General features: G+C 49.7%; 1 protein-coding gene across 1 annotated transcript in view; it reads left to right on the top strand.

The window, feature by feature from the left end:
• Positions 1-2,687: 2,687 nt before the first annotated feature.
• Positions 2,688-26,261, top strand: part of TBX5 (T-box transcription factor 5) — a 43,346-nt gene continuing 19,772 nt past the window's right edge. The window contains exons 1-7 of the mRNA XM_010998674.3: positions 2,688-2,740; positions 5,237-5,421; positions 7,094-7,188; positions 9,255-9,374; positions 10,180-10,327; positions 13,996-14,148; positions 22,314-22,405. Of these exons, the coding sequence (XP_010996976.2) occupies positions 2,731-2,740; positions 5,237-5,421; positions 7,094-7,188; positions 9,255-9,374; positions 10,180-10,327; positions 13,996-14,148; positions 22,314-22,405 (803 nt within the window). The 5' untranslated portion in view covers positions 2,688-2,730. The remainder of the gene's footprint in view (positions 2,741-5,236; positions 5,422-7,093; positions 7,189-9,254; positions 9,375-10,179; positions 10,328-13,995; positions 14,149-22,313; positions 22,406-26,261) is intronic.

The following is a 26,261-nucleotide window of genomic DNA, read 5'->3' as shown; positions in this document are numbered from 1 at the left end:
CGTTTCCAGCTGCGCGCAAAAGCTTGTGCGCATCCACCACGGGGCTGCTTAGAAGTTATGCGCATTGATGATGGCGATGATGATAATGATAATGATAATAATAATAATAATGATAGCTATTACAAAACAAAACAGAGCGCTTGGTCCTTCTGCAGGACCCAGCGCTGTAATTTTTCTCTGCAGAAATCACCCTTCTCCCCCCAACCCCCCTTCCTTCACCACCGACTTGCACCCCGTCCCCGCCCCTGCCGGGCCAGGCTGGGACCCGCGTATCCCCCGACCTAGTTAAAAGAGGATTAGCAGAAAGGACTTTTTCTCAGTAAGAAAACCCTGCGGACTACTCTCCGTGCGGACTACTCTCCGTTCGTCCTAACGTCTCTGTCTCGTTTCCCCTCCGCGATAACCCAGTAACTACTTCTATGCATGTCTGCAAGTGGGCGCTGAGTTATCGCGTCCCAAACTTAACCAGCTAGAGAGGCGCCTCAATACTCATTTGCTGAGAGCTCCTCCTGGGGAAAAAAATTTTTTTTTAAATAATAAGAAGATGCTCTTGCCTCCTCCAAGAGACCTCGATTACCCCCCCCACACACACACACACACTCCCTAACTTGATTTCTTTCCAATCGTTGGGCTGAGGTGGGCTCCCACCTCCCTTCGCCAAAAGCCTCCCTCCCCCTCCCTAAGAAAATCGATCTTGGCCCTATTTGTGTCTGATGTCCGCCACCCCCATTTCCCCCAGAGAGCGCTGGATTTGTTTATTTCTTTATTTGTTCTCGTGACCGAGGCGTCTGGGACTTGTGGCTGCGCAGGCCTGGACGGGAGTGATAGGCGAAGACCGAGAGAAATCAACCTCCCGCCGCTGCCCCCCAGTCGAGCGTGACAGCGCGCGGGCCGGTTGCGTGACTCGTGACGTCTCCAAGTCCTATAGGTGCAGCGTCTGGTGAGATAGTCCGTATCGCCTGGTTGCCTCTTTATTTTATTGGGGTATGCCTGGTAATAAACAGTAATATTTAATTTGTCGAAGACCACAAACCAACTTCGAGCTGGGAGGTACATACAACTCTTGACAATCGCTTGAAGAAGGCTTGGCCTAAAAGGGGTCTCTTTTGGGGGGTCCTTTCCAAACTCTTCACCTGAACACCCCCCTTCCCAGCGAGGCGGCACTCAGCTTCTGCGCTGGAAAGAAGAGGTGGGATTTTTGGAGGTGAGTGTCGCCCTGGAGACTCTCTGGAGGGTGGAGTGGAGGGGTGGGATAAGATTCTTTCAGCACTAGCCTGGCCAAGGCCCCCTTGCTTCCCGCCCCAACTCCGACCTGATGAATCCCCCCTCCCAGCGTTGCTAACTTTTCACCGTGTTAATGAGGATGCACTCTTTTGCATTTTGCCTTCAAATGTCACCTAGTGAGAAAAGATTCCCCTTCGAAGTTTCGAAATCCCAATTTCGCTTGGTGACCTGTAGAATCCGCACTCCACAAACGAAGCGAATCTGTCCAGGCAATTACTTGGGGGAGTACAGATTCTCCCTCTTGGGAGGGGGTCTACAGATTATTTATGGGAATTTATTTTATCCGCAAATCTCTGAGAATTTAAAGGGATTGGAGAGCTCGTTCTGGATTTCCCCTTCCTTATGCCAGAGATGTGGAGTCAGGCTCATCCTGGAGCCATGTTTGTTTTCCGTCTTGGGCCGGGGGGTCACCCCCTTAGCAAGCCCAGAGTCCTCTGAGCTGACATTTTGGAAGGGTGAGGGTGTTTTCACAAATAAATAAACTGTCTTGGCTAAAGGCTGTTTGAAAGCAAACCTGGAAGGTGGAGTGAGAACTGTGGCAAATGCTCGGGTTGTATTTCTCCCTGGTTGCCCCACTTTTAGGGTTGGACAGTCCACTTTGGAATTTTGCAGTGATGCGTCAGGCCTGCCCAGGGATTTTAGTCTGAGGGGTCACAGAGGATTACACTGAGGCGGACCCGAATCTCCAAGGCATTTCTCCTCCCTCCATCCCTCTCCCCAGACATTGGCCTGCAGGCCCGAATCTTTAATCAGAGCCCCCAAAAACAAGAGGGTGAGGGAGGTGGGGGGAACAGAACGAGAACCCTGACATTTGTTCCAAGCACTAATTCTTGATTTTCCAATCTGGGTCTGCTCAGCCGAAGACTTACTGACTGTGTTTACGCTTCTATTGACCTCTTCAACTCGACCCTCAAAATAATACATTTCAGAGAGGGGGAGGGCAGGGAGAGGAGCCGAGTGGAGATGAAAACTCCAGCCAGCCCCCAATGACTGTTTGATTATTTTAATAAAACTGGGCACTGCCTTGTGTACACCTCCAGCCAGGGAGGTCTGGTGGCCCTGGGGGGTGGGAGCAGACGGCGATTTCTTGGCATCTTTGATCTCAGTCCCCATCCCTACGCACCTTCACCCTGCCTTCACCCCGGAGTCACTGAGAGTCGGGGTGATGAGTGGGGAGGGGGGGGGGAGATGTCAGGGCGGCTAGCTGCGGCAGGCTGGGCCAGGCGGGGTCATGCAGCTCTCCGTCTTGAGGTCAGCGTTGGAGAGAGAACGCGGGCGACGCTGCAGAGGAGGCTCCGGCTGTGTGTGTGCACGCAGAGTGCGTTCAGACTCCGTTCTCTGCACGGCCGCGTCACCGAGATTACTTCCCGGGCAGAAGCCGACCGGGTTTGCGATGATTTGTGCAGGATTTTTTGCAGCCATCGAGCCGCGCTCAGAGAAGCAGAGATGGATGGAGGTTGGGAAGGGGGTGGAGAGAAGGGGGTGATCTCGAGGTCTGGGTTTGAGAGTCCTGTTGTGATTTGAGTGTTCGGGAAATCTAATGGAAAAGGTGGTTGGGGGAGGGAGTGGTAACGGAGAGGGAGGAGGGAAGAAGGGAGGGAGAGAGGGAGAGAGACAGAGGCAGGCAGCGTGCGCTGGGAGCTAGTTGGATAGGCAATTTCAGTACTTTGTAAGCATCAGGGCTGCCCAACGTCACTGAGCTCAGCTGAGTCGGCTTGTATTTCTGAGAGAGAGAGAGAGAGAGAGAGAGAGAGAGAGAGAGAGAGAGAGAGAGAGAGAGAGAGAGACTGACTTACCTCAGATTCCGGAACTTTAACCCTGAGAGCTGTGCTCAGAAAGGACTTTGACCATTCCCACGGCTCCCTCTCATCTCCCAACTTTCCCTCCCTGGGGGTGCAAGGGAGAAGGAGGGCACTGGGATTTTAATATTAAAGGTGCTCCTGGGGACTGCTGTTTTGCGTTCTCTAGAGCCTTTCTGGCGCCTGACAGCTTGGAAGTCTTTAGGGAGAGCCAGCGCAAAGCAGAGGAGGTGTGTGTGGATGTGGGCAGTCCCTGCCGCCGCTCCCGCGGTGGGTGCTCCTTTGTAGGCAGCGGTAGCCGCTGGTCTGGGCAAGCAGCTCCCCGCGTAGACCCCCGGAGCCACCATGCCCGCGCCCCCGCCTCGCCGCAGGCTTCCCTGCTAGGAGCCAGAAGGGATGTGGTGAAGGCACCGGCTTCACCGAGCGAGGTAACCGTTCCGCAGATGGCCCGGGAGGCTCGGGAGGGAGCCCCGCCAGCCGAGTCGGCTCCAGGAGGCGCGAAAGGCAGCACTCCAGCCGTGCCTTGGAATCTGCAGGGCCCCGGCTTGCAGAGATTCTGCGCGGCCCAGGGCTGCCCGGCGCGGCGCGAGGAGCCGAGGAGGCGGCCGGGGCTAGGGGAGCGGCGTTGAGGTTTTGCAGAACGCTCGGCCTGGTTCTGTCAAACCGCATCTCGTTCGGCCCTGCCAGCCCTGAGCTCCCCGGGACCCCAGCCAGGGCTCGGCGTGAGATTGTCCCCGCAGCCAGCGGTGAATGGGAGCGCACGTGGGGGACGCCATCCCCGCTTTCTTTTGTTGTGAGCAGGCTGCGGGACTCCCATCACCGCTTCTTTCAAATCCCAAGGGCGTGGTGAAGGAGGCAGCTTGGGAGTCGGGTCTCCGAAGCTGTCGGTCTCCTCGGCCCCATTTCTGGGTCTCCAGCCACTGCGAACCAGGGTGGGATCTAGCCCTTTGCTGAAGCGGCTGCTAAGATTTGGGGGGTGGGGGGCATTTCTTGCGCCTCCTTCCGAGTCTTCCCAGGTTTTGAGGGAGGAAATCCCTACTTGGGAACGTAGAGGAGATTGGAAGGAGATCAGAGCAGGAGGCTGGCTCATCCGGGCTGAACCGTTCTGCGGCTCTTATTTTGCGTGTTCCAACCTCACTTGCCTGTAATCCCGGGCCATTCTACAGCGTTGCGCCGGACCTCAGCGGCCAAGGAAGGCCGAAAGCCCAGGATTTATCTGGCAACCGCTTTGTCGTCGCTAACCTCGAGCTTGGGCCTACAGTTCCAGCGAGCCAGGCCGGGCTGCAGCTCAGAGAAGCTCCCCTCGGCCAGGCGGCTCGACAAAATGCCCGTCTCGGGCTGGAGAACCGAGAAAGCAAGGAGAACGCGGCCCCTGGGCCGGCCGCCGAGCGCTGGCCTCGGGCACCCAGCAGCGCGCTGTCCTCCGAACTGCAGCAGAGCCACCTTCCTGCCCTTTCTGTTCGGCGATTTTTTAATTTTTAGCGTCGCTTATGGATGGGGGCAAGGGAAGGACTCTTAATGTTAAAGGACTTTTAATTTTAAGGCCTTAACTGATAAAAGATGAACGTGAATTCTCCGACCTGGTCTCTGGATCTGCAAATCTTTCCCCTCCTACGGTTTTGGTTTTGCAAGAGACGGGTTATTTCAGGCATCTTGCCTGCTGCAGAAAAATATTCCTCTTGCAGGCTTTAATAAACAGAGCTCTGCTGGCCTCCAGTAATTTGATGAAGCAAAAAAAAAAAATCTCAAAAGGGCACTAGGTTTGTGTTTTGTTTTGTTTTGGGTTCATACCCAATGGCTTCCAAAAATACCCAGGCCTTATCTTTATTGGCTCTTCCAGAAGTCCAGACAAATTTGACGGGCAGCTTGCTTATCACGGGGAGCCTGCGCAGGGGAGATGCGGGCCTGGCCTCCTCTGGGTCTGACGCGGGTCTTGCAAGAGGTTGTGCGTGGTCATAAAGTAATAGTAACGAATAATTAACAGGACCTTCTGCAGCCTCCTTGGGCTGGGAACTGGGGTGGTGGTAGCTGGAAACTGCTGGTAGCTGCCTAGTAACTGCTCCCTCCTGTCACCAGAACAGTGCTTCCAACCTTCTGTTTTTCTCTCTCTGCACCCCCTCCCATCTGTCCTTCTCTTTGCTTCCCATTCTCAGAGCAGGACCCCGAGCGGTCGCAGGGCCCCGGGCTCACCATGGCCGACGCAGATGAGGGCTTTGGCCTGGCACACACACCCCTGCAACCAGACTCGAAGGATCTGCCCTGTGACTCAAAACCTGAGAGCACGCTAGGGGCCCCGAGCAAGTCCCCTTCGTCCCCACAGGCTGCCTTCACCCAGCAGGTAAGAAGACCTCGGGCCTCAGGGCCCTTTGCAGAAACCACAGCCCCTCTGTCTGGTGGTTGGGAGGGGGAGCTCCGTGCCCATAATTGCCCCTTTTCTTTTTACCTCACTCAATTCCACCTTTCTCGGCCTTGTCTCCCTAAATGCCAGTATATTCCGATCTGCTTTATTGTGATGATTATCTGTATGGCCAGAGGATTTTTGAAATATATTGAAGTTGTCAAGGATGCCTTAATTACCTGGCTATTTGGGCCGGCGGACAATGGCCCAGATCATTTCTTTCCTGCTGCACTAGGTGTCAACTCGGCCTGAACGCCTCATTAAGGGCCAGGTCAACGGCTGCTTCAGGCCGGCATGAGCGATGGCTTGACCCCGCTTCAGATCTGCGGTAGCCTTCGCCTCGGCCGAGCGCCGCGCGGAAGGACCATTCGTCCGGCGGGCAGCCGGGGCCTGGCGGGCTGGCGCGGCCCGGACGGCCGGCGGGGAGCGCACAGGGCTGGGCCAGGAGGGCACGGTGGGCGGCGAGCTCGCCTGGCTGGAGGCCGGGCCAGAGCCGAGCATGAAGCCTCGCCTCTCGCTCTGCTCCCTTCACCCGGGCGCCTGGGGGGCTCAAGGCTTCCACTGCAGACCTTGACGATTTCTAAACAGGGTGTCAGCTGGCGGGAAGCGGGGTGTCTAGACCAGAAGAGATACTTGCAAGTAGCTCAAACCCTTCTTTGGGATGTCGATGCCCTTCCTGGCTTTTTCATCGCCTGTTTACTTCGCCCTTCACGGCTCAGGAAGGTGCGGGTTTATTTGTAGAGAGGACGTGAGCAGTGGGCATGCACTTTTGGAAACTTAGAGGCTTTCTTTTACTGAAAAGCAAATCCACTGTTAGACGTTTACAGATTATTGCAAAACAAACACTTAGTATGTAACTTTTTTTTTTTGCATCGGCTTTATAAAACAACTTGTTGAAAGTGGAAATGTTAAATCGTTATGCCTGTAACCAAAACAGCTGGTGGTGAACGAAGCTAGATGCGAGGAGGGCCTAGAAGATATATTAATTAATCTATATAGACATTTGAGAATTGATTTTTGTTGGGGACTGTGGGAACCTCCTGCAATATATAAACATTAAAAAAATTAAATTTCACCTATCTCTATATAGGCACTGCTATGGTGAGAATAAACAGGCACATATACAGCATTGCACATCTGTCTGTTTTCCTGTGGACGTCTGGGTGTCTACATAAGAATATCCTGAGTGGGTTTTTTGAGTTTGAGGTTTTGGGGTTTTGTTTTTTCTCTTTTAGCTGCCTCTTGGCTAAAGCAGATTGGGATTGATTTCCTCACCCCCTCCCCGCCCTTTTTTTTTTCCAGCCCCCTCCTCCCCATGTACATTCTGAAACACCCTGATGGTTAAGGCTTTTTCTCTAGCCTTGTGTTGGTGGCATTAGAAGGAACAGCACTACACTGTGGAGATAAGACCTCCCTGGGACAGAGCATACATAAGGATTCCTGGGCAGGGGCTGTGGGTGATCCAGAGTCCCTACACTGCTGCAGTGGGCTGGGGGCAGTTTTCAGCCTCTGAGCCCACTGGCTCCAGAGGGAAGGAGAAACCTCTGTGTTTGGGGAGGGAAGGCTTATTGCCTCCAGAGCTCATCTGTGTGGCTTTCTCTTCTTCCTATAGGGCATGGAAGGGATCAAGGTGTTTCTCCATGAAAGAGAACTGTGGCTGAAATTCCATGAAGTGGGCACGGAAATGATCATAACCAAGGCTGGCAGGTGAGATGGTCACCTCTGTGGAGGAGGCACGGGAAACTTGGGGGAGAGACGAAGAAGAAAGATGGCGTGGGAGACCAGAGAAAGGAGAGAATAGAAAAGAGGGGAGGGAGAGAAAGAGAGAAAATATGAATATATTTTGTTTACCTAAATTCTGGTTAAAGAAGCAGGGAGAATTCCTCTAGCAGTCTCCATCAGTGTTGGGGGGAAATAGTTGTACTGAGTATTTCTTCCATCTCAGATATAAGAATCAAGAGCTTGGGCTATCCGGATACATTAGTAACTTAAAAAAGAGGGATGAGGTGGGAGAGTGAACCAGAGAACAGAGAGGTTGCAGAGACACAGAGATGAGGCCAGCTTTGGTTTTCATAGGGTCTCAGACTTGAGTCTTCGCCCCGACCCTCCTTCCCATCCTCCCTGACCTTGGAGTGGTTCCGGAGTCCCACTCGATCGCCAAACTCAGGATACTTGAATGTACTCGCTACCTCTTTCATTGTTTACAGAAAGCAGGCGAAGCCTTTGAAACTGAACCGGGGCTCGGCCGGGCTCTATATACAGACACCGATAAACACGGTAGTTTCGTTAAGACACTCACTCCGGAGTCCCTCCTAAAAGCTCGCAGAGTTGTAGCTAGAAATGCGAGACTTCTGGGGGAGGGGGTGGAGGGCGGTGCATCTCCGTAGCTCGGCGTGTGAATGCGCGCGGGCTCGCGCCCAGGCCCGGGAACAACCTTGCCACGTCCCTACCGGTGCCGGGCTGGCCCTGCCTGTCCCTAAGGAGAGAAAGCCCCAGTCTGATCAGAGCAGGCGTGTGAAGCCAGAGAGCCGGTAGGCCCAAGCCACCGAGTGTGTGAAGGGGGCGGGTGGAGCCGCCTCGCCAGACGCCCACCGCTTCTCCAGCCGAAGCCTCCCGCAATAAACTGACAACAGTGACATTTATTATTATTTGAAATTAAACAACGTCTGTTCCCCAGCTCGGCCTGAGTGAACTAGGAGGCGGGTTCTGTTTATACCAAAGAACTAAGGTCTTCTTCCCATTCCGCCGAGGAAGGAAAGGAGCGGCCGGGGCCTCCTTTTCCCCCCCAAGACTGAGCCGACAGGATTTAACTATAAAAGGCCTGCGAAGCCTCCCTGCGCTCGCTGGGGCAGATAAACACTGCTAGGCGAGGCTCCAAGGCCAGAGAAAGAGAGGAGGCTCCACTCACCCCTTCCCGCCATCCCTGGGCCAGCCAGGATCGGCAACTGGTCCTTTAGGAAGGCTTGCTTTCCGGGGCGCACTCCTCCCCGCGGAGAGGGAGCGGGCCCAGCACACGCGGTACCGCGGAACTGCCTTCCACCCCCCACGTGCTCGAGCAGGGCCCAGCTCTTTCTGAAACCAAATCCGCGTGGGTTTTGAATGGCTTTGCAGGAGGGCCAAAGAAAGAAGGAAGTGTGCCAAGTGCCTGGGAGAAATCGTGGGGGGCATTTAGGAATAAATTCCTGCTCCAGACTCCTGTCACAGGTCACACACCCACCTGGACCCTGGGGGTGGAAGACTGAAGCCAGGACGCGAGGTGTGTGTGGGCACCCACGCGTGTGCAGTCCCAGGGCGCAGCCACCTTGGTGCCCATGTGACACATGGCGCTGCACAGATTGCCCAAAGCACCTGGCTGGGCGGAGGACGCCAGCTTTTTTTTTTTTTTAAACGTGATGAGCCTTTTCCTGCCCCCAGATTAAAAATTAGTTGTCTGGTTCTGAAAAGAGCACTTAGCAAGAGTTGAAATACGGAGTCCCTTTCAGGCCTTCTTCAGAGCCAGTCTCTAGAAGCCCTCGGCTCCTGGTTTCTATTTTCTCCTATGGGTATCGTCCCAGCCTGCTTTCTCATCTCTTGACCGATCTCTTCCCCAAAACTTGGAGGGAAACGTGGGATGGATCTTGACAAGAGTGGAGCAGGGTCCACTTTTCTCTTCTACGGCTCTTAAAAGATCAATTCTTCCATTGCAATGTGTGGACACGATTTTCACAATATTTGCATTAATTCCTTCTTTCGCTGTCTCTCTGTCTCTCCTCCTGCCTCTCCATCTCTCCTAGGCGGATGTTTCCCAGTTACAAAGTGAAGGTGACCGGCCTTAATCCCAAAACGAAGTACATTCTCCTCATGGACATCGTTCCCGCCGATGACCACAGATACAAGTTCGCGGATAATAAATGGTAGGGACGGTGCAGCAGGCGGACAGGACAGGGAGGAACATGCAAACCCAACTTCCTCTCCCCACTGAACCAAAAAACATTTTGAGCTCCTACTGTGTGCTAGAGGTTTTTGCTACCCATTCCACTGCATCCTCCTGACCTCACCCTGAGAAAGAAAAATAGCAGTCATTAGCCCCCATTTTATAGATGAGAAAACTGAGGTTCGGAGAAAGTAATGTGCCAATGATATCTGTTGCTACTCCCAGAGTGTTGTGGATTTTTAAAAAGGGTTTTGTTACCAAGCATTGGAGCTATTTCTGGGGGGCATAAACCATTAACAGTTATTTTTTATGAGTTACCTGCTTTGAACACGCCTTTTTTTTTTTTTAATGAAATTGCAAAATCAGCCCGGGGTATTTGAGTTAAACAAGCAAGACAGGAGAGGCCCATTCTTTGGGTACATTGCTCCCATGGCTGCCAAGAATACAGAAGCTTGAAGAGGAAGCCTCTTTTGAAAGCCCTCGAGGAGTTTTCCCGAGACTTTTTGCCACATCCAGGCTTTCAGAGCCTGCCAGTTGTTCATGGGCAGAGATGCTGGGAGGACCCCACAGCACCCTTGGTGCTGAGGAGGAATTAGGTGGAAGGAGAAAGATCCGGGTGGGGAGGCTCTTTGGCCACCGGCACCAGGTTTTCTGGGCATCTGTGACTGGAGATGGCCCAGCGAGACCTGAGGGTCAGGCCATTTCCAGATCCTGCTCCTGGTGCAAGGACCAGCCCGCACCATGGTGTGCTAAGTCTGGGCCGGTCGCGCCTCTCCTCGGTCTAGGTCTGTGACGGGCAAAGCGGAGCCCGCCATGCCGGGCCGCCTCTACGTGCACCCAGACTCACCGGCCACCGGGGCGCATTGGATGCGGCAGCTCGTCTCCTTCCAGAAGCTCAAGCTCACCAACAACCACCTGGACCCTTTTGGGCATGTGAGTACCTGGCGCAGCAGCCCTTCCTTGCACCTGCAGGTCCACACCTTCTCTTTCTGACTTGGCCCCTCCCCTCCCCTCCCCTCTCCCTCTTCTCCAGGAGTTTCTCTCTCTTCTTGGATCTTCGCACCCGCTCTTGCTCCATTTCACCCACCTGGGTGTTTTTCTCCCTCTGCCTTCCTGATCTTTCTTTTTCCTTTCTCTCCTCTTACTCTCTTTTCTCTTCTATTTCTCGCACCTCCAATCCTTCCTCTCTGTCTCCACCTCTCTCCTACTCATACGTCCTCCCTGGGGACCACTGTTCCACGCTCTGGGTGTGTCTTTCCTGGGGGGCTGGCAATTGGGTCCCCAGTTCTTCTGGCCCTGGGGCTCTCACTGCATCCCTGCTGCCCGCAGCACCCAACCCATACGCCTTTGTTGAGGGGTGGGTGTCGTGGGGTGACTGAAGCTGTTCACTTGGAGCCTGGAATTCCTGTTGGTTCAGTCTCATTTGCGGTTAGGGGTAGGGGACTGTGTTTCAGTCCTGCAGAAGACATGGGCCCTCTAGCTGAGCGGGTACTCAGCACAGACCTCAGAGGCTGGACCATGGAGGGAGCTGTAAACCTTACCTAACTCCTTCCAGATCTTGCCTTATTATTGGGATGTTCTGCCTAACAGGGAGACTCTGGCCACCTGCTTCCTCTTCCTACAGGTGGGGAAACCAACCCACCAGAGGCGAATATAGTACCTGTCCCCCTTTTAGCTTGAAACTCTTGGGTTCATATGTTTTTCCCCCCTAGCATCCAGCTTTCCCTCCTCCTCCCACCGTGCTCAGAACACGAAAACCCAGATCAGGGTCCAATACCTGGAGTCTAAATTGGCCTCCGTAGAGAGGGGCTAGGTGAACCCCCCTAAACTGCAGGATATTGAACATATAGTCCCCACCCTCCGAGAGAATGTATAACTTCTAGCAGATTCTCCATTGGGTACCATCCTCTCTTCCCCAAGGAAAAACAAAACACTAATTTAGAGAAAAATGTCCCTAAATCTCTTCACTGGAAATAATCACCAGGACAGAATGCAGTCTCTGAATTCAGTGTTTAGGACCCTTGGTTTGACGATGCCACCATCCAAGTGGGCTGGTCTGTCTTAGGGCATTTGATCCTTATAGTGGCTTAGAGAGGAGGGCAGAAATACACAGCCTTTGTAGCTGGGAGTCCAGGGGAGGGGAGGTGACTTGCCCGAGGTCATATACCTCAAACAGGGGTTTGAGGATAGATCTCTAATTTCAAAAGTGGTCCATGTCCTGCCACATTGTCTCTTTAGAGAAAATTAACAAACACATGGTCCCCACTTTGGGGGCCTGCGGGGACTGGATGTGAATGCATTTCACCAGGAGGAGGGAGGACGGTTCATGAAGGTCCAAATGAGAATCTGCTCTTGTGGGGCCTTAAGGCTGAAGCACTGAGCCCACGATGGTCCGTGGTGGGAAGGACACGGCTGGGTCCTCCACTGATGCGCCCGAATGCCGCTCCCCACGTGGTTGGTGTGAGAGTGGACTGCTGGCCACTGGGGAAGAGAGAAGGAAGGCCCATTCCCTTTCTATGCTGTAGAAAAGGAGCAGAAAGGTGCAGAGGGAGGCTTTCTAGGCAAAATGCCGGGCCTCCTTGGCGGGGTGTTTTGCCTGCAGCATTTACGTGCGGATGCGTCCCAACCCACCCGCCACCTCCAGCTTGCGTGGGTGTGAGCTGGCCCGCCGTGCTGCGTACCTGCGGATGCTGAATGGATTCTTTCGGTTATGCGCTGGGGAGAGGGGACCATTTTGTAAAGGTCCCGCTTGCGCCATCCGAGGTGGCTTCCTTCTGGAGGTTAGGACCCCTTGGTGGGGGCCTCCGCGGAACCTTGGTGCGGGGAAGCTGGACTGACCCCCAGCCTCATCTCTGCTCCTTAGCTTTCCCTCCGCGCGCCTTGGTGTGCCTTAGGGGTCGCGCTGGGGCGGATGCCTGGGGCGGGAGCCTGCCCGAATCTCTGGCACCCCTGCGGGTTTCAGGTCCTTCCGAGCCCGCGGAAGAGGGAGCGATGCTCCGAGCGGCTCCGGGCTCCCCAGCTGCCACGCATTCCCACCCCAAACTCCGGACTCGGAGTCCGCAGCCTCCCTAATGAAATTAAGGGCCATTAGATCACCCTCGCGCTGATGTCTCCACACTGTCCCAGGCCGTCAAAGCAATTTGGCTAAGCCGGGACGATGGCCGCGCCGGCCGGGGGCTGCGGCGGCCGGCGGGGCCTCGCTGCGTCTCTCTGTCGCCACGCCGCCCAGGCCGGCGTCGCTATCGGCCAGGGAGGCGACCGGGCCGCGACGGCCAGAGATTAGAGCCGCGCGGCCCGGGGGTCGGGGAGCCGCGGGGTCCCGGGCTTTCCGCCCCTCCCCCGGCCGGGTCGGGCCGTGCTCCCCTCCCCCTCCTCCAGGCGGGTCTCGAGGGTTGGCCCAGGAACCCTGCCCCAGGGTCATCAATGCAAGTTATCAAAGACACTGAGACTATTTCCATCGCTCAGTTTGCGGTACTGGGGAAAAAGCAGGCCAGATTTCCCGCCAGCGAAACGCGGCAGTTCGCCCATTCGGTGGGTAGAGATCAGAACGTTTTGGTAAATATTAGCGTTACCCGCCGCCCGGCAGCATCAAACCCCAGGCGTCATCGCAACAACAAACTCAGTTTTGTTAGTAAAGTTGCCCATCGCCTCCAGATAGATCTGCTCCAGCAAGAGCGTGGGGCCTGCAGGCCCCCCTCCTAATATTAACAATGGTGGTGGCAGTAACAGGACAGCTACAGTAGTGAGATCCCACTTGTCCCTGGTACCCCCCCCCTTCCCCAAAACGTGGAGAAGACAGAAGGGAGAAAGAATATTCCCCCCAAAGCAGATGCCCCAGTCGTGTCTGGGGCCAAGTCTGGACATAATTCCAGTTGGTCGTTGATCCCGATATGTTCTCAAGTTGGAAAAAGGGAGCCTCAAAGAGCAACCAGGCTCCATTTGATGCTGGGGGTCGGAGGAGGGGGTGCTTCCCTCTCCCATCGTACCTCCTTAAAGGTCCTCCTTCCCCACCATTTTCCTCTCTTCTTCATTGCCTCCACTTTGCACATTCTCCAAACAAAGGACCAATCCTGTGATTTTTGTTCCAGTTCTGCAAATGCTTGCGTTTCTTCCTTTGCATCTATTTGTTTTTTGGGGTTTTTTTGGGGGGGGGATTATTTGTATGTTGGCTTGTTTATTTGTTTGCTTTCTCTTTCATTTCGTTCCAAAACTGCTGCCCAGTCTTCCTGGGAGGGGAGGGGAATGTGCACCAGTTCCTTGCCCCAAACTTGCTTCACTCCCACTGGGGGCGAGAAATGCCCTACGCAGGGGAGTTAATTTATTAAGCAAACGTTATTAAGATTTCTGATTTACTGCTGTGTGTGCTTTGGGTAGATTCCTGGAATATTACCCTGGCTTTTTCGGATGGAAATTGTCATTTTTGAAATGTTTCTTTTTAATGAAATCACTGGCTCCTTTTCAAACACAAAAGAAAAAAAAATCTGGACCTTTTTTTCAAGAGCCTGTTATAAGGAACCTAATTTTTGGGCGGAGGGAGTGGTTTTATGGAAACAAAGGGGTTTTGATTTTTCTTACAATCTCATTTTCTTTATTACTTTTAGATTATTCTAAATTCCATGCACAAATACCAGCCCAGATTACACATCGTGAAAGCTGACGAAAATAATGGATTTGGCTCAAAAAATACCGCGTTCTGTACCCACGTCTTTCCTGAGACAGCGTTTATTGCGGTGACTTCCTACCAGAACCACAAGGTGAGCCCAGTTCCTGGGAACCAGTGTGCCTGGGGCTGCCTCCTGGTTTGCATGAAGCCGTGGGGGTCTCCTGCTAAAACCTTAAGCTTTATGGGTGCTTTCATTCCTCTGCACAGTGGGCACCAGCTTCCACCCCAGGGGACTGGAGCAGCGACAGAGCTGAGCCCTAAGGATCCCATCTGTTTGTAGTGTATTCTTGGGATGGCATGACAGTCTCTCTCACCCAAGCATACACCAGACAGAAACAAAATTGTCAAACCATAGATGACCACATCAAATGCGTCAGGAAGGCATCCTGCTGCACTCAGTCAATTATCAGTGAGAAGAAAGGTCCCTGTATTGGATGGCTCTGTGCTCTTGGGCGGGGCCCTGGTGCCACCCTCCCTCGGGCCACCTTTTCTGTTGGGGTCAGTCCTGACTTTTGGATGCACTTCAACTCCGATCAGGGCAGGTGTTGCTGGAAACCTTGAGTTTGGAATTTTTTCAGATGCTTTCCTAATTGTTTCAGTGATTACTGACCCTGGACCGATTACTCAAACAAGATTGGCATTGCTAAAACCAAACCGAAACCAGCCTGTGCTACAAGCACCCTAGATCAAAGCTCTGGGGACTTAGACAAGATCCTGCAAAAACATCGCTTGGTGGGGGGAGGTAGGCTCGTGACCAGTGCTTCCTTTGGTGGCTGCAGTGTTGTGTAGAGGTGGGATGGTGCAGATGGATTGTGTCAATGTCAGATCCTACCCTCCTCCAAATCCAGGCCCCCATTTGGGCATTTAAGGCTAGACAGTGATACTGGCACAGGGTGCCCCATAACTGCAGTTTGAGGGGAGTATCTTCTATTCCTGCTCAGGACAAAAGGTTTATCTGTAGATTTGTCATGGTTCATGCCTGTTCTTTTAGAAACCTGAGTGCATGTGGATTCATTTTATTGCAGGGGAGGGTGGGATTGAATGATTCCTAAGCCTTGTTATGGAAAGATCTAGAATTGGGAAAGGTAAGATAAAGGGGTGTGTTCGTGTGAGTTCTGAGCACAGTCTAGGAGCCCTTGCCACTGTGGGGTTGTAGACGATTAGGAGCATTATGAGGTGATTTGGGGTTAGATGGCTGTGGGAGGGGAAAGTAGGGGGGTATCCATATGGGATCACTGAGGGCAGGTCATATGGACAATTTAACAAGATGCCCCTCCCCCTCCACAGCTCCCATCCCTCCCCCACCTTCAAGGAAAGAGTGGGGTTGGGGGAAGTGACAGGGGCTGGGCAGCCAGGCAGGAGAGGCCAGGGTAGGGTGAGAGATGGGCTTAGCATCCTAAACCTCCAGTCACCCCATGAAGGTCATTTCATGCAGGCTGGGCGCTGGTTAATCTGCCCCAGTGAAGCCAGGGCAGTTATGAAATGCTGTGGGTAATATCCAAATTCAGATTGTCAGTGACCAGGCCAAGCTGTGATGGATGGTCCCTTCCCGGCCACACAGTCTGTTTGGGATCCCAGGTCTTGAGAAAGCTTCCTTTCAACAGAAAACTCACTCACCCCAAATGCAATTTTTAAAGGGAAAGGATTTTTTTTTTGGAGTTCTCCTTAAACTAATAAGAGCAAAAATGGTAAGGTCAAGTGCCCTGAAATTTGCAACACTATTTCAGGCTAATTTGAGTCTGGCTGCTAGAGACCTGTTTCCTCTAGGGTTGCTGAAAACCTGTGTTTAAGTTTGCGGTGACTGTCACAGGGGAAAAAATGGAAATAAATAGCGCCCAGGATGCCCAGTTCCCCATGTATGTATATATAGGCTTAGAGTCTCTCAGACCTGACAGAGGATCCAAAAATATGTCAGATTTTTTTTTTCCTGCCACGAAAACCCAGGGTCATACAGGAGTGGAAGACATATGAAAATGACCTGTTAAAGACACATGTGGGTGCTCAGGTCCTTTGGGGGAAACTCCTAAGCTTTCTATAGTTCTGATCTTAGAATCTATCAGGAGTGGGTAGACCTGGGGATGTCCACATTCTTTCTCTCTCTGTTTCCAGCTTTACTGAGGTGTAACTGTCCTACAATAAACTGCAATATTTGAAGTATACAATCTGTTAAGTTTGATCTATGTATCTTCCTTCCTTCCTTCCTTCCTTCCTTCCTTCCTTCCTTCCTTCCTTCCTTTCTTCCTTCCTTCCTTCCTTTCTTCCTTCCTTCCTTCCTTTCTTCTTCCTTCCTTCCTTCCTTCTTCTTCCTTTCTTTCTTTCTTTCTTTCTTTCTTTCTTTCTTTCTTTCTTTCTTTCTTTCTTTCTTTCCTTCTTTCCTTCTTTCTTTCTTTTTCTTCCTTCCTTCCTTCCTTCCATCCTCCTTCCTTCCTTCCTTCTTTCTTTCTTTCTTTCTTTCTTTCTTTCTTTCTTTCTTTCTTCTTTCTTTCTTTCTTTCTTTCTTTCTTTCTTTCTTTCTTTCTTTCTTCTTCCTTCCTTCCTTCCTTCCTTCCTTCCTTCCTTCCTTCCTTCCTTCCTTCCTTCTTTCTTTCTTTTCTCCATGAAACTATCCCTGTAACCACTTAAGAACATACTCAACACCCGCTAGATTTCTATTTTTTTTTAAAAGTCTCTCCAACAAATATATTTGGTGATCGACATTCGTGAAGGAGGGCCTGCCCAAATCAGGTGTGTACGTGTGAGTTTCTGAGCACAGTCTAGGAGGCTGTCCATCTAAATGCTGCTCGTGGGTCTCAAAAAACGTGAGTCTCCAAATATGCATTTGGACCTGTGTATATTGTTTTGTCTTTGCATTTTCTTCCAGTGTTAGTTGAGATTATAATTGACATCCATGCACTATATCAGTTTAAGGTGTGCAGCATTGCGATTTGATTTAACCCACAGCATTGAAATGAGTACCGTTAGAAGTTTAGCGGTGGATATAAGTGTGTTTGCTGACTGCAGAGGAATTGCTGTTTTTCTTTGTTGGGCCAGGGAGCCCAGTTGAGCTGTACATGCAGGTCTTTTAGCCAGCCTGGCATCCAGAAGAGGAGACATTTTCCTAGGAGACAACTGGCAGTCACTCTCCTGCCATGAGGTTCCCCCCCACTTTTTAGTTATTGAGTACCAAAGGCATCTCTTTTCTTTGTCAGGAGTTAAGTCTGAATCAGTGCACTTTCCCAGTTGAATCCAGTCCCCTGCGAACATTCCCTGCATGGATCTATGATGTGTGACTTAAATAAGCAGTCAGGTTGACTGTGATTTGTGGACTCTATTTTTTTACTTTATTGTCCCACCTGGTCTGGGTGTTGAGATTCCTGACTTCACGGGTTAGAAGCCACCTGAGCTCTTACTCACCCAAGTGTGGGGTTAAGGTGAGAGTCTGGAGGCTGACTGCCTGGGTTCACATCCTTTTGACTTGGGTAAATTATTTAACTCAGTTTTCCCCCATCTGTATAATGGTGATAATAAGAAACTTTTTTTTTTTTTTTGGTTATTATCATTGTGGGGATTAAAATGAGATAAAATAAAATGATATGGAAAGTGTGTCAGGCAGAGCCTGGGACAGAGGAAGCACCAAATTGTTAGTGATCAGTCCATTGATTAACCACTTAACTGATTAGTTTATTAACAGGGCAACTCCACCTGAAAACGCAGGTTCTGGAAAACTCTTTGCTTCCCCTAATTGAGAGTCTGAAAGACTGGGATTTTTAAATCAGTTCTTATTGACTGTGGTTGAAACACAACTACCAATGTTAGTGTTTGTGGTTCAGCTGGTTCATTCCCTAATCGTGTTGTCGATCCAAGGACTGTTTACCAAACATTATGATGCTCTGGGTTTAAGTGTGCAGAGAAAGAAAAGCGGTCTGTGTGATTAAATTGCCAGGACAATTTGGAAGAACATGAGCCACCAAGTTTTGGTCTAAAGGGCTCAGTGCCTCCAGACTGATGGTTGCATACAGGTACCAGGTGGAGGCAGGTACGTGGCCGAGTTCATTTCTTACGCTGTAGTCGGTACCACAGGGTTCCTAATGACACGGCGTTATTTCCTCAGCCCAGCTGTGATCCCAGGCTGGATTTGGGAGTTATTTCCCCAGATGGTTGACAGCTTGAAAAAGATATTTAAACACTCGAATCTTCCCCAGCGACGTTCACTCTGTGAAACACGTTTTTGTAAGGTTTTCCCTGCAGTTGTCAGCAGCTCCCAGAGCAGTCCCTAGAAATATTTAGGTGTTAAAAAAAGGTCACGTGGGCATTTCATTGCCCCGCTTTTTGCAACAATGGCTTTGTATGCAAGCGTGCCTCTCCCCCGATATTAACTTACTTTGCCGTTAAAATGCATTTGCCTCCTGCTTAAATCATTGTGTATGGAGACCGTATTTATGAGGTACGAGCCTTCTGGTTGGGACCAGGAAATGAACCCCTAATAGAGAGACATAATTAAGATTTTTGGCTCTCGTGAGGGTTTTTTTTTTTTTTCAAAAGTAAGAATTCACAACAATTATTCTCATTAATTTTTACAACCTCTGTCTCACTGGTTGGCGCTGGCATTTATATTTGTTTTTCCCCCCACCCAAAACCCCTGCCCCGGATATCCGGTTTGGTGCTGATTTTGGAAGGAGTACATTTGTATGATGAATGGAAGGCAGTCTGAGTGGAGCCTTTTGGTAGAAGGCAGACCTCCAAGTGTATCAGTGTGTGCCCCCGTGAGTGACTAGCTGACACGCAGCATATTAGGAACGGACTTTGATAGACAGGGTTATGGTCAGTGGGGGGACATGTATGAAATAAGACGGACATTTTCATCTGCATCTAAGCTTGTATGTGAACATGTTTCAGGGGTGCTTCGTACATCCCATATGCATCTACACTCAAGTCCACAAAGCAAGACATAATTGAGATCAACATCAATGTGTACGTAGAGCAAATTGTGCCTATCCTATGCAATCATATTTTTGCCATTTAAAAAATATTTTATTTATTATTTAATTACTTAATTTTGGTATAGGGGGAGGTAATTACGTATGTTTATTTTTAGAGGAGGTACTGGGGATTGAACCCAGGACCTTGTGCATGCTAAGCACATGCTCTACCACTTGAGCTATACCCTCCTCCCATTTTCCCCATTTAAAAAAAATGGATGTATAGTCAGTTTGCTATGTTGTATCCATTTCTGGTGCACAGCATAATGTTTCAGTCATACGTATACATACATATATTCCTTTTCATGTTCTTTTTCGTTATAGGTTACTACAAGATATTGAATATAGTTCCCTGTGCTCTACAGTGGAAACTTATTGTTTATCTATTTTATATATAGTGGTTAGTATCCTAGGCAATCATATTTTTGGAAGCTATGGCAAGATGAGCAAGGATTAGGGAGTAGGTCACCTGTTTGAGGTGCAAGGAATGGGTTTGAGCCAAAGATTTTTGCTGATAAAATACCAAAACCCAGCCTTTTGTTTTTTATCTCAGGATAATTTTTTGTCCTAAGCTCTTGATGGAGCAGTGACATCATGGACTGGGCACTGATTCAGCCCTGATGCCTCTCCCCGATTTGTTCAGTGCCTTCAGGGGCAGGCTTCAGTCACTGGGTGGGTGGGGTGGGGGTGCAGGGAGTGGGGCAAGAATTCCTTCTGCCTCTTTAAAAAGTGATCTAATTTTTACTTAACTTTTTTTTTTGAGAATTTCCCCTCCTTAAAAAATGATTTATGGTCAATTGGGTTGCATCCTATTGTCATAAAACCTGAGTGAGAGAGAAAGCCCCTCTAGGTGATGGGCTTTGGGACTTAAAATAGAACTGGGTTGAGGAGTGCACATTGTAAAGACAATTAAAAATTTTTTTTTGCGGGGGAGGTAATTAGGTTTACTTATTTATTGATTTTTTTTTTTTTTAAGAGGAGGTTCTGGGGATTGAACCCAGGACCTCATGCATGCTAAGCATGCACTCTACCATTTGAGCTATACCCTCCCCCTAAAGATGGTTTTCCAAAGAGATTTTAGATGTTTTTCTACTCATTCTGAAGAGTCAGTTCAAGATTAGAAAGTTGTAGGAATGGGTACAGTTTAAAAAAAATGTGGGAGGAGGAAATGTGTATATATAGAAATACTCACACATATTTCATAAGTTTTTAAATCGATTTTATATTTTAGAGCAGTTTTAGGTTCATAGCAAAGTTGAGTGGAAAGTACAGAGAATTCCCGTATCCTCCATCCCCTTCAACACACAGCCTCCCCCACCATCAACATCCCCCACTGGCGTGGGACATTTGTTACAGTCGGTGAACCCGCATTGACACATCATCACCCAGAGTCTGTCGTTTGCATTAGGGTTTGCTCTTGGTGTGGACATTCTGTGGGTTTAGACAGATGTATAATGACATGTATTCACCATTATGTATCATACAGAAAACTTTCACTGCCGTAAAAATCCTCTGTACGTCCCCTGTTCTTCCATCCCTCCCTCCTAACCCCTGGCAACCACTGATCTTTTTGCTGTCTTCGTAGTTTTGCCTTTTCCAAAATGTCAGATGGTTGCAATCATATATGTTAATCTTATGTATATTTTTATTGTGAACACACACACATGTATATAGTTATTTTATGTTCGTGATAGTCTTGGAGTTAGAAGGAAACTTTATAAGGCCATCTCTTCCAGAAAACAGAGCATACAAGAATGCTTGTCCCTAAATGGACAAATTGTGGTACCTTCGTTAATTACTCCTACTTTATCAAGGCAATTACTCGGTTTCTCTAAGTCTATAACAATACTACCCGGGGTGGCCAGGTGGTTGGGGGGATGGTTTTTGTGAACATTTGAATATGATGGACTCACAGAGAGAAAATTGTCATTGTTTCAATCATCTTTACATTCATCTATCAGAGACAGAGAGTCAGTCCAGTACCAGTTTATGTTAAATATTTCTTTACATGTGTTGAATTTCCCCTTGCAGGAAAGAGAAGGAAGGCCTTAGGTTTGGAACTCTCTGTGGGAACCACTAGAGAGAATTTGATATACTCAGTTTCTTTTCATTAAAGAGGAGGTGATTCCACTTTGACATTTAGAGAAGTGATATGATTTTTTTTTTCACAAAATAAGTTTAAATAAAAAGTGGTTTGATTTAAATAAAAATATTAAGCAGACCAGTGGAGTCTGGGGTTACATAGATAAAATAATGATGGTGAAGGTGACCTTTGAATGAGTGAACTTTGATGAATGCTGGGCTGGTGTCTATAAAGTGATTTGATACATAAAAGTTCAGTTTACACACAGCTTTTAGGGAATACTTCTAGCAAACTCCATGCACTTTTTAACCTAGATCTGCTACTCTACACTCATGCTAACAGAATCTGTGTTGATGGTTGACAAGAAAATTCTGGACCTTGAACCAGAGACCCTGGTCTATCACCAAGTTTTCTACATTGCAACAGAAATTTCTAAGAAGAGGGCTCTCTCTTTCTTGCCTGGACACTTAAAGAGGTTTGGACTTGTTCAGTAGCTGTCATAAATGTTATAATTCCGTACGTGGGTGTTTAATTAGACACCATTTTCCACCGGAGCTAGCCAACTGTACCTGCGATACTATGAAATGGATGTGAAGTGAGGCATAATAGGATTTTGTGTTTTTGGCTTGTTTTTTGTTTTTTATTTTTGGTTTTGATTGAAGTATGGTTGATTTACAATGTTGTGTTAGTTTCAGGTGTACAGCAAAGTGATTCAGTAATATATATATATATTCTTTTTCAGATTCTTTTCCATTATAGGCTATTATAGAGGCATGGGAGGATTTTGAAAGCAATGATCAAGTCATTCCAAATGGGGGCTGTCACACTACGGGAAGTTGACATTGTGTCAACCTGTACAATTTTCCAAAGGGAAGAAGGGTGGGGACCAAGGGTTGAGGCTTACATTGTGTCTGAAACACAAAATGCTAAGATTAAAAAAAAAAAAGCCAACCGGGCCAGAATGATGCAGAGTATGTGTCCAATTAATAGGCAAACTGAAACCAGGTTTTTTCCCCCTTTTAAAAGCAGTCTGATGGAGGACATTTTTCCAAAGCCTTCCCTCAAATGAAGTGGTGGGTCCCCGTTGACGCGACTGGCTTAATTTGCTTCTTTGGATTGCCCAAGGCTGCGTTTCCATGACATTTATTATTAGCCGAGCCTCAGGTAGTCTTGTAGCAATCCCGTGAAAACCAACTCTCTCTTCTCTTCCTTCAGATCACCCAGTTAAAGATTGAGAATAACCCCTTCGCCAAAGGATTCCGGGGCAGCGATGACATGGAGCTGCACAGAATGTCTAGAATGCAGAGGTAAGAAAGCAGATTCCTGGGCTCCGTCCCCCTCTGCATCCTCTCCTGCCTCCCCACATCGCCCAGGTGAGCCAGCAGCACCCTCCTGCCTTCCTGACCACAGAGGAGCAGGCACAGAGAAATGGGACCCCGCTCACCACCGAGAAAAAGGAGAGCCTCTTCAACCTGACTCTGATAACCCTCAGCTGTGGTTTCCTCTCGCAGGCAACCTGGAGGGCGTATCTTCCGGGGGTGGGGAGCGTGTCCGAGGGATTCAGGCGGTCTCCATCTGCCTCGGGAACAAAAGCTACAACTTTTTCCGCTTTCTCTGCTGTCTCCCTCCCTCGAGTGAAGTCCTCTCTCCCTTTCTTCCCATAAGTCACAGCCGATGAATGATTTTCCTTTTGGCAACAGCTCTTGGTCAATGAAAGGGAAGTTAATGGCTTGATTTCCTGGGGGTTATAATACAGACAAACTTGACACAAGGCACGGTGGAGAGAGGGGGTTATATACAGACAAACTTGATATCCAAGGCACGGTGGGGAGAGGGGGCGGGGATTGGAAGCTGGTGATAAAAATTGCTCGGTATTTTTACATATCCTGTGGTCTCAGTCGCTGATATGATGAATAGAAGGGGTTGGAGCGAATGTACAGAGTGGGAATTTGGTCTGATTTGAAAGGCTTGTACAAGCATCGCCAGTTTTGTTAAACATTCTCTCTACCTCTCCATAGGCTCCCAGAATAACTTACCATATGGCAAGAGAATTAGAAATACATCTTGATCCCTTTGACCAAGACATTTTTTCCCTCCCCCTTTCGTTGGGTTTAGTGTTTCAAAATAAAACGAGGTCGTTTAGGAAGCTTTCCCTTATCCTTGCTGGAAGACACGAACAGGGAACGCTGAGTAGACGGACAGACATACTCATTCAAAGGAGGACAAGAGATCTGAGAGAGACAGAGAGAGAGAGGGAGAGAAAGTCCGCGGCTTTGTGGTTTTAACGTTGGGTTTAGAAATACATGCCATGGAAATTATTCGTAGATAGCAGGCTTACTAGATCTAATTTTGCATACTTTTAAAAAATAAATATGCTATTATCTTCAGGTGCGACACGTACCCCACGCTCCTATGAATTCCCGCATTCATAACTGGTTTCTTTCATGATTGTGGATTTGTAAGACGCTTTTATGTGGAGAAACTAAGTTCTTAAATTATCATTTAAAAACATTTTTGGCTTTGAGTGTCTACATTTTGAAAGTGGAGTTGGGTTTAGCCTACGGTCGGTGGAAAAGGGAACCACAAATCTCAGGGAAAGCTGAAAGAGGCCAAACTATTTTCAGCCCTGGGCCTGGGGTGCCAGGTTTTAATTTCAACAGTGTCCAAACCCCCATCCCATTCTGATGAGGGTCATCTGTCATTGTGGGAGCTTAGCTGTTGATGGACAAAATCTTGACCCGGTCCTCCTGCAGGTTAGGGTCCAGGCTGTGCAGGGAGGGACTGGATGGAAGCTACCCCGTTGCAGCCTAAAACCAAAGGGTTTTATGCATCCGCCCACATCGTCCCTCCTTCCCACAAGTTCAAGAACTTGTGGGATCATGGATTTAAGGTGTTGCAAATTATCCCTTCAGACTTAACTAGTCTCCAGGTTCTGTGAATTCTACCTTCTTAACCTGTATCGGAATTCGCCTCCTTTCTTCTTCCAGGCTGCCTATTCCAGCCACCAGCATCCTCGCCCCGCCACAGCCTCCCAGCCCACTTAGACCTGACTTCAGCTCTGTTCCCCTCCCAGACATTCTCTAGGCGGCTGCCAGTCACATCTTTGTAAAACGTAAATCAGACACGCTTACTTCACAGCCTGGAACTCCCAGGCTTCCAGGTGCCCTCAGGGAAAGGTCCCGAGTCCTTTGCGTGGTTGACCACGCCCTCCCTACCCGGCCTGGCCACGCCCCCAGCTTGGTTCCTCACCTGTGTCCCCCTCTCCCTCTCAATCCTGCTGAAGGAGCTGCTCCAAATCTGTCTTCTTGCCGTGATTTTCGGCCCTTTGAACAGCAGGTGTAGTCTGCCTCAGTCTCCGTCCCCTCGTCCCCCGTCACGTGGCCATCTCCTGCCATCACTGAGGTCTTCTTGTAGATATTCCTTCCTCCAGGAAGCTCCCCTGGGCCCGGCTTGCATCGTCCGGGTTGAGTCTATTCCCAGGAGCCCTCACTGCTTTCCTGCGTCAGGCCAGGGCCCTGCACTTGGGAAGCCAATGTTTGGACAGATGATGGACATCGAAGGAGAGACAGGCGGTCAAGTCCAAGTGTTCAGGGGCTCAAATGTCAGCAGTCCTGGAGACTCGCTCCTAAAGCCCTGGACAACAGAGCTGGTGAGCTTTTAGGCAGGGGACTCTCCTTTGGTCTGGACTGGCTGCCCTTTCCATCCCCTAGTCGATTCACTGAGGTTGGACAAGGTGTCATTCCTGGGTAGGCACTTGGGGACGGAGGGGAGGAAGGGTGCTTGGTCATCAGTAGGTCCTGTGATTACCATATTGGATCAGAACTCTCAGCCCAAGAGCCATGTGTGTCTTTGTGGCCAAGTTAGGAGTTACACTGGGACCAAGAGGGCTGAACTGACCACTCACCAGGTGGGGAGAGTGGACAGGATCATCTGTCTGGCTCTCTGGAGAGGGGCCCTGGGGAGGAGAGGCAGTGAAGCAGTGGAAGGCTTTGGAGTCAGACAAATCTCAGTTCCATCCTTGCTCCACATTTATCAGTGTGTGACCCTGGGCCAGTGAGTTAAGCTCACGGAGCCTCAGCCTCCTCATCTGTGAAATGGGCATGAACAAATAGCGCCTCCACTTTCTAGGGTTCTTAGAAGAGTTTCATGAGAAAATGCCTGTAGAGTGCCTATAGCCCACGCTCAAAAAAATGATCTGATTTGGGGAAACATTCCTCGTGACTCCCAGTTCTGTCCTTGTTCAGAGTTTCTTCTCCTGGGCTGTGGTCCCAGCTCCCAGGTCGCAGTAGGTAGTGACAAGTGGGGAAGATGGTTCTCCGGAGACGGCCCTGATAACAGCCCGGCTGGAACGGCAGGCTCCCTGTTAATCTTGTCATCCTGTTTCCTGTCCCCCACACACCCGGTGACAGCTGGCTCAGGGAGCCAAGCAGGAGGAATGAAATTTCCTCTAATTCTGACAGTCGCACGGAGGGCGAGGGGTGGGCTGATGCAGGGCTGAGCACTGACGCGCAGTGATTCCACATAAATAACTTTTGGATTAGCTTGGCAAATGTCTGGGCACTCACCCCACTCTCTCTCTTCTCCAAGTAATCCGTGTTTGGAAAATGCAGATGGTGTCTCCGTTATTTTCCAACATTTATTTATGGTTTCTAGTTACAGAAGTAATAACTGCTTACCATGAACCCGAGGAAGTGATGGCAAATCACAGAGAAGAAAATAAAACCATTTGCAAAGCCGGCCTCTAGCCGGCTGATTAAAATATGTGCCCAGGTTATTTCAAAAGGTTAATCTGTGGCTTAAAAACGTCTTATCCTCAAAACCAATATTTCCCGAATTGCGGTACCCTGACCCTGGTGACAGAGGAGATAACTTTGGAGGGCGTGCAGACACGGAGGCCCATCAGATGGATTTCATAGGCTTCAAATGAGATGAAGTTCTAAGGAAGGAAGGAAAAAAGGAAAGGAGATGGGGAAGGAGGGAGAAAGAAGTGTTCAGGCTGATTATTTACGAGAAATGATTGAGAAGCAGGAGAGATGGTAGAAAGATCTGGCGAACATTGTCAAGGTGATACATAAATGACAGAAGTCTGGGAATACACCTGAATTCTCATTCTATTGAGAAAGCGTGGGAGCTTCCCTGCTGTTGGAAATGCTCTCGGCCCTG

This window comes from Camelus dromedarius, chromosome 31 (genome assembly GCF_036321535.1).
Source record: "Camelus dromedarius isolate mCamDro1 chromosome 31, mCamDro1.pat, whole genome shotgun sequence".
Taxonomy (NCBI): Eukaryota; Metazoa; Chordata; class Mammalia; order Artiodactyla; family Camelidae; genus Camelus; species Camelus dromedarius.
The sequence above is the reverse complement of the archived record's forward strand: the minus strand, read 5'-3'. Positions and strand labels throughout refer to the sequence as shown.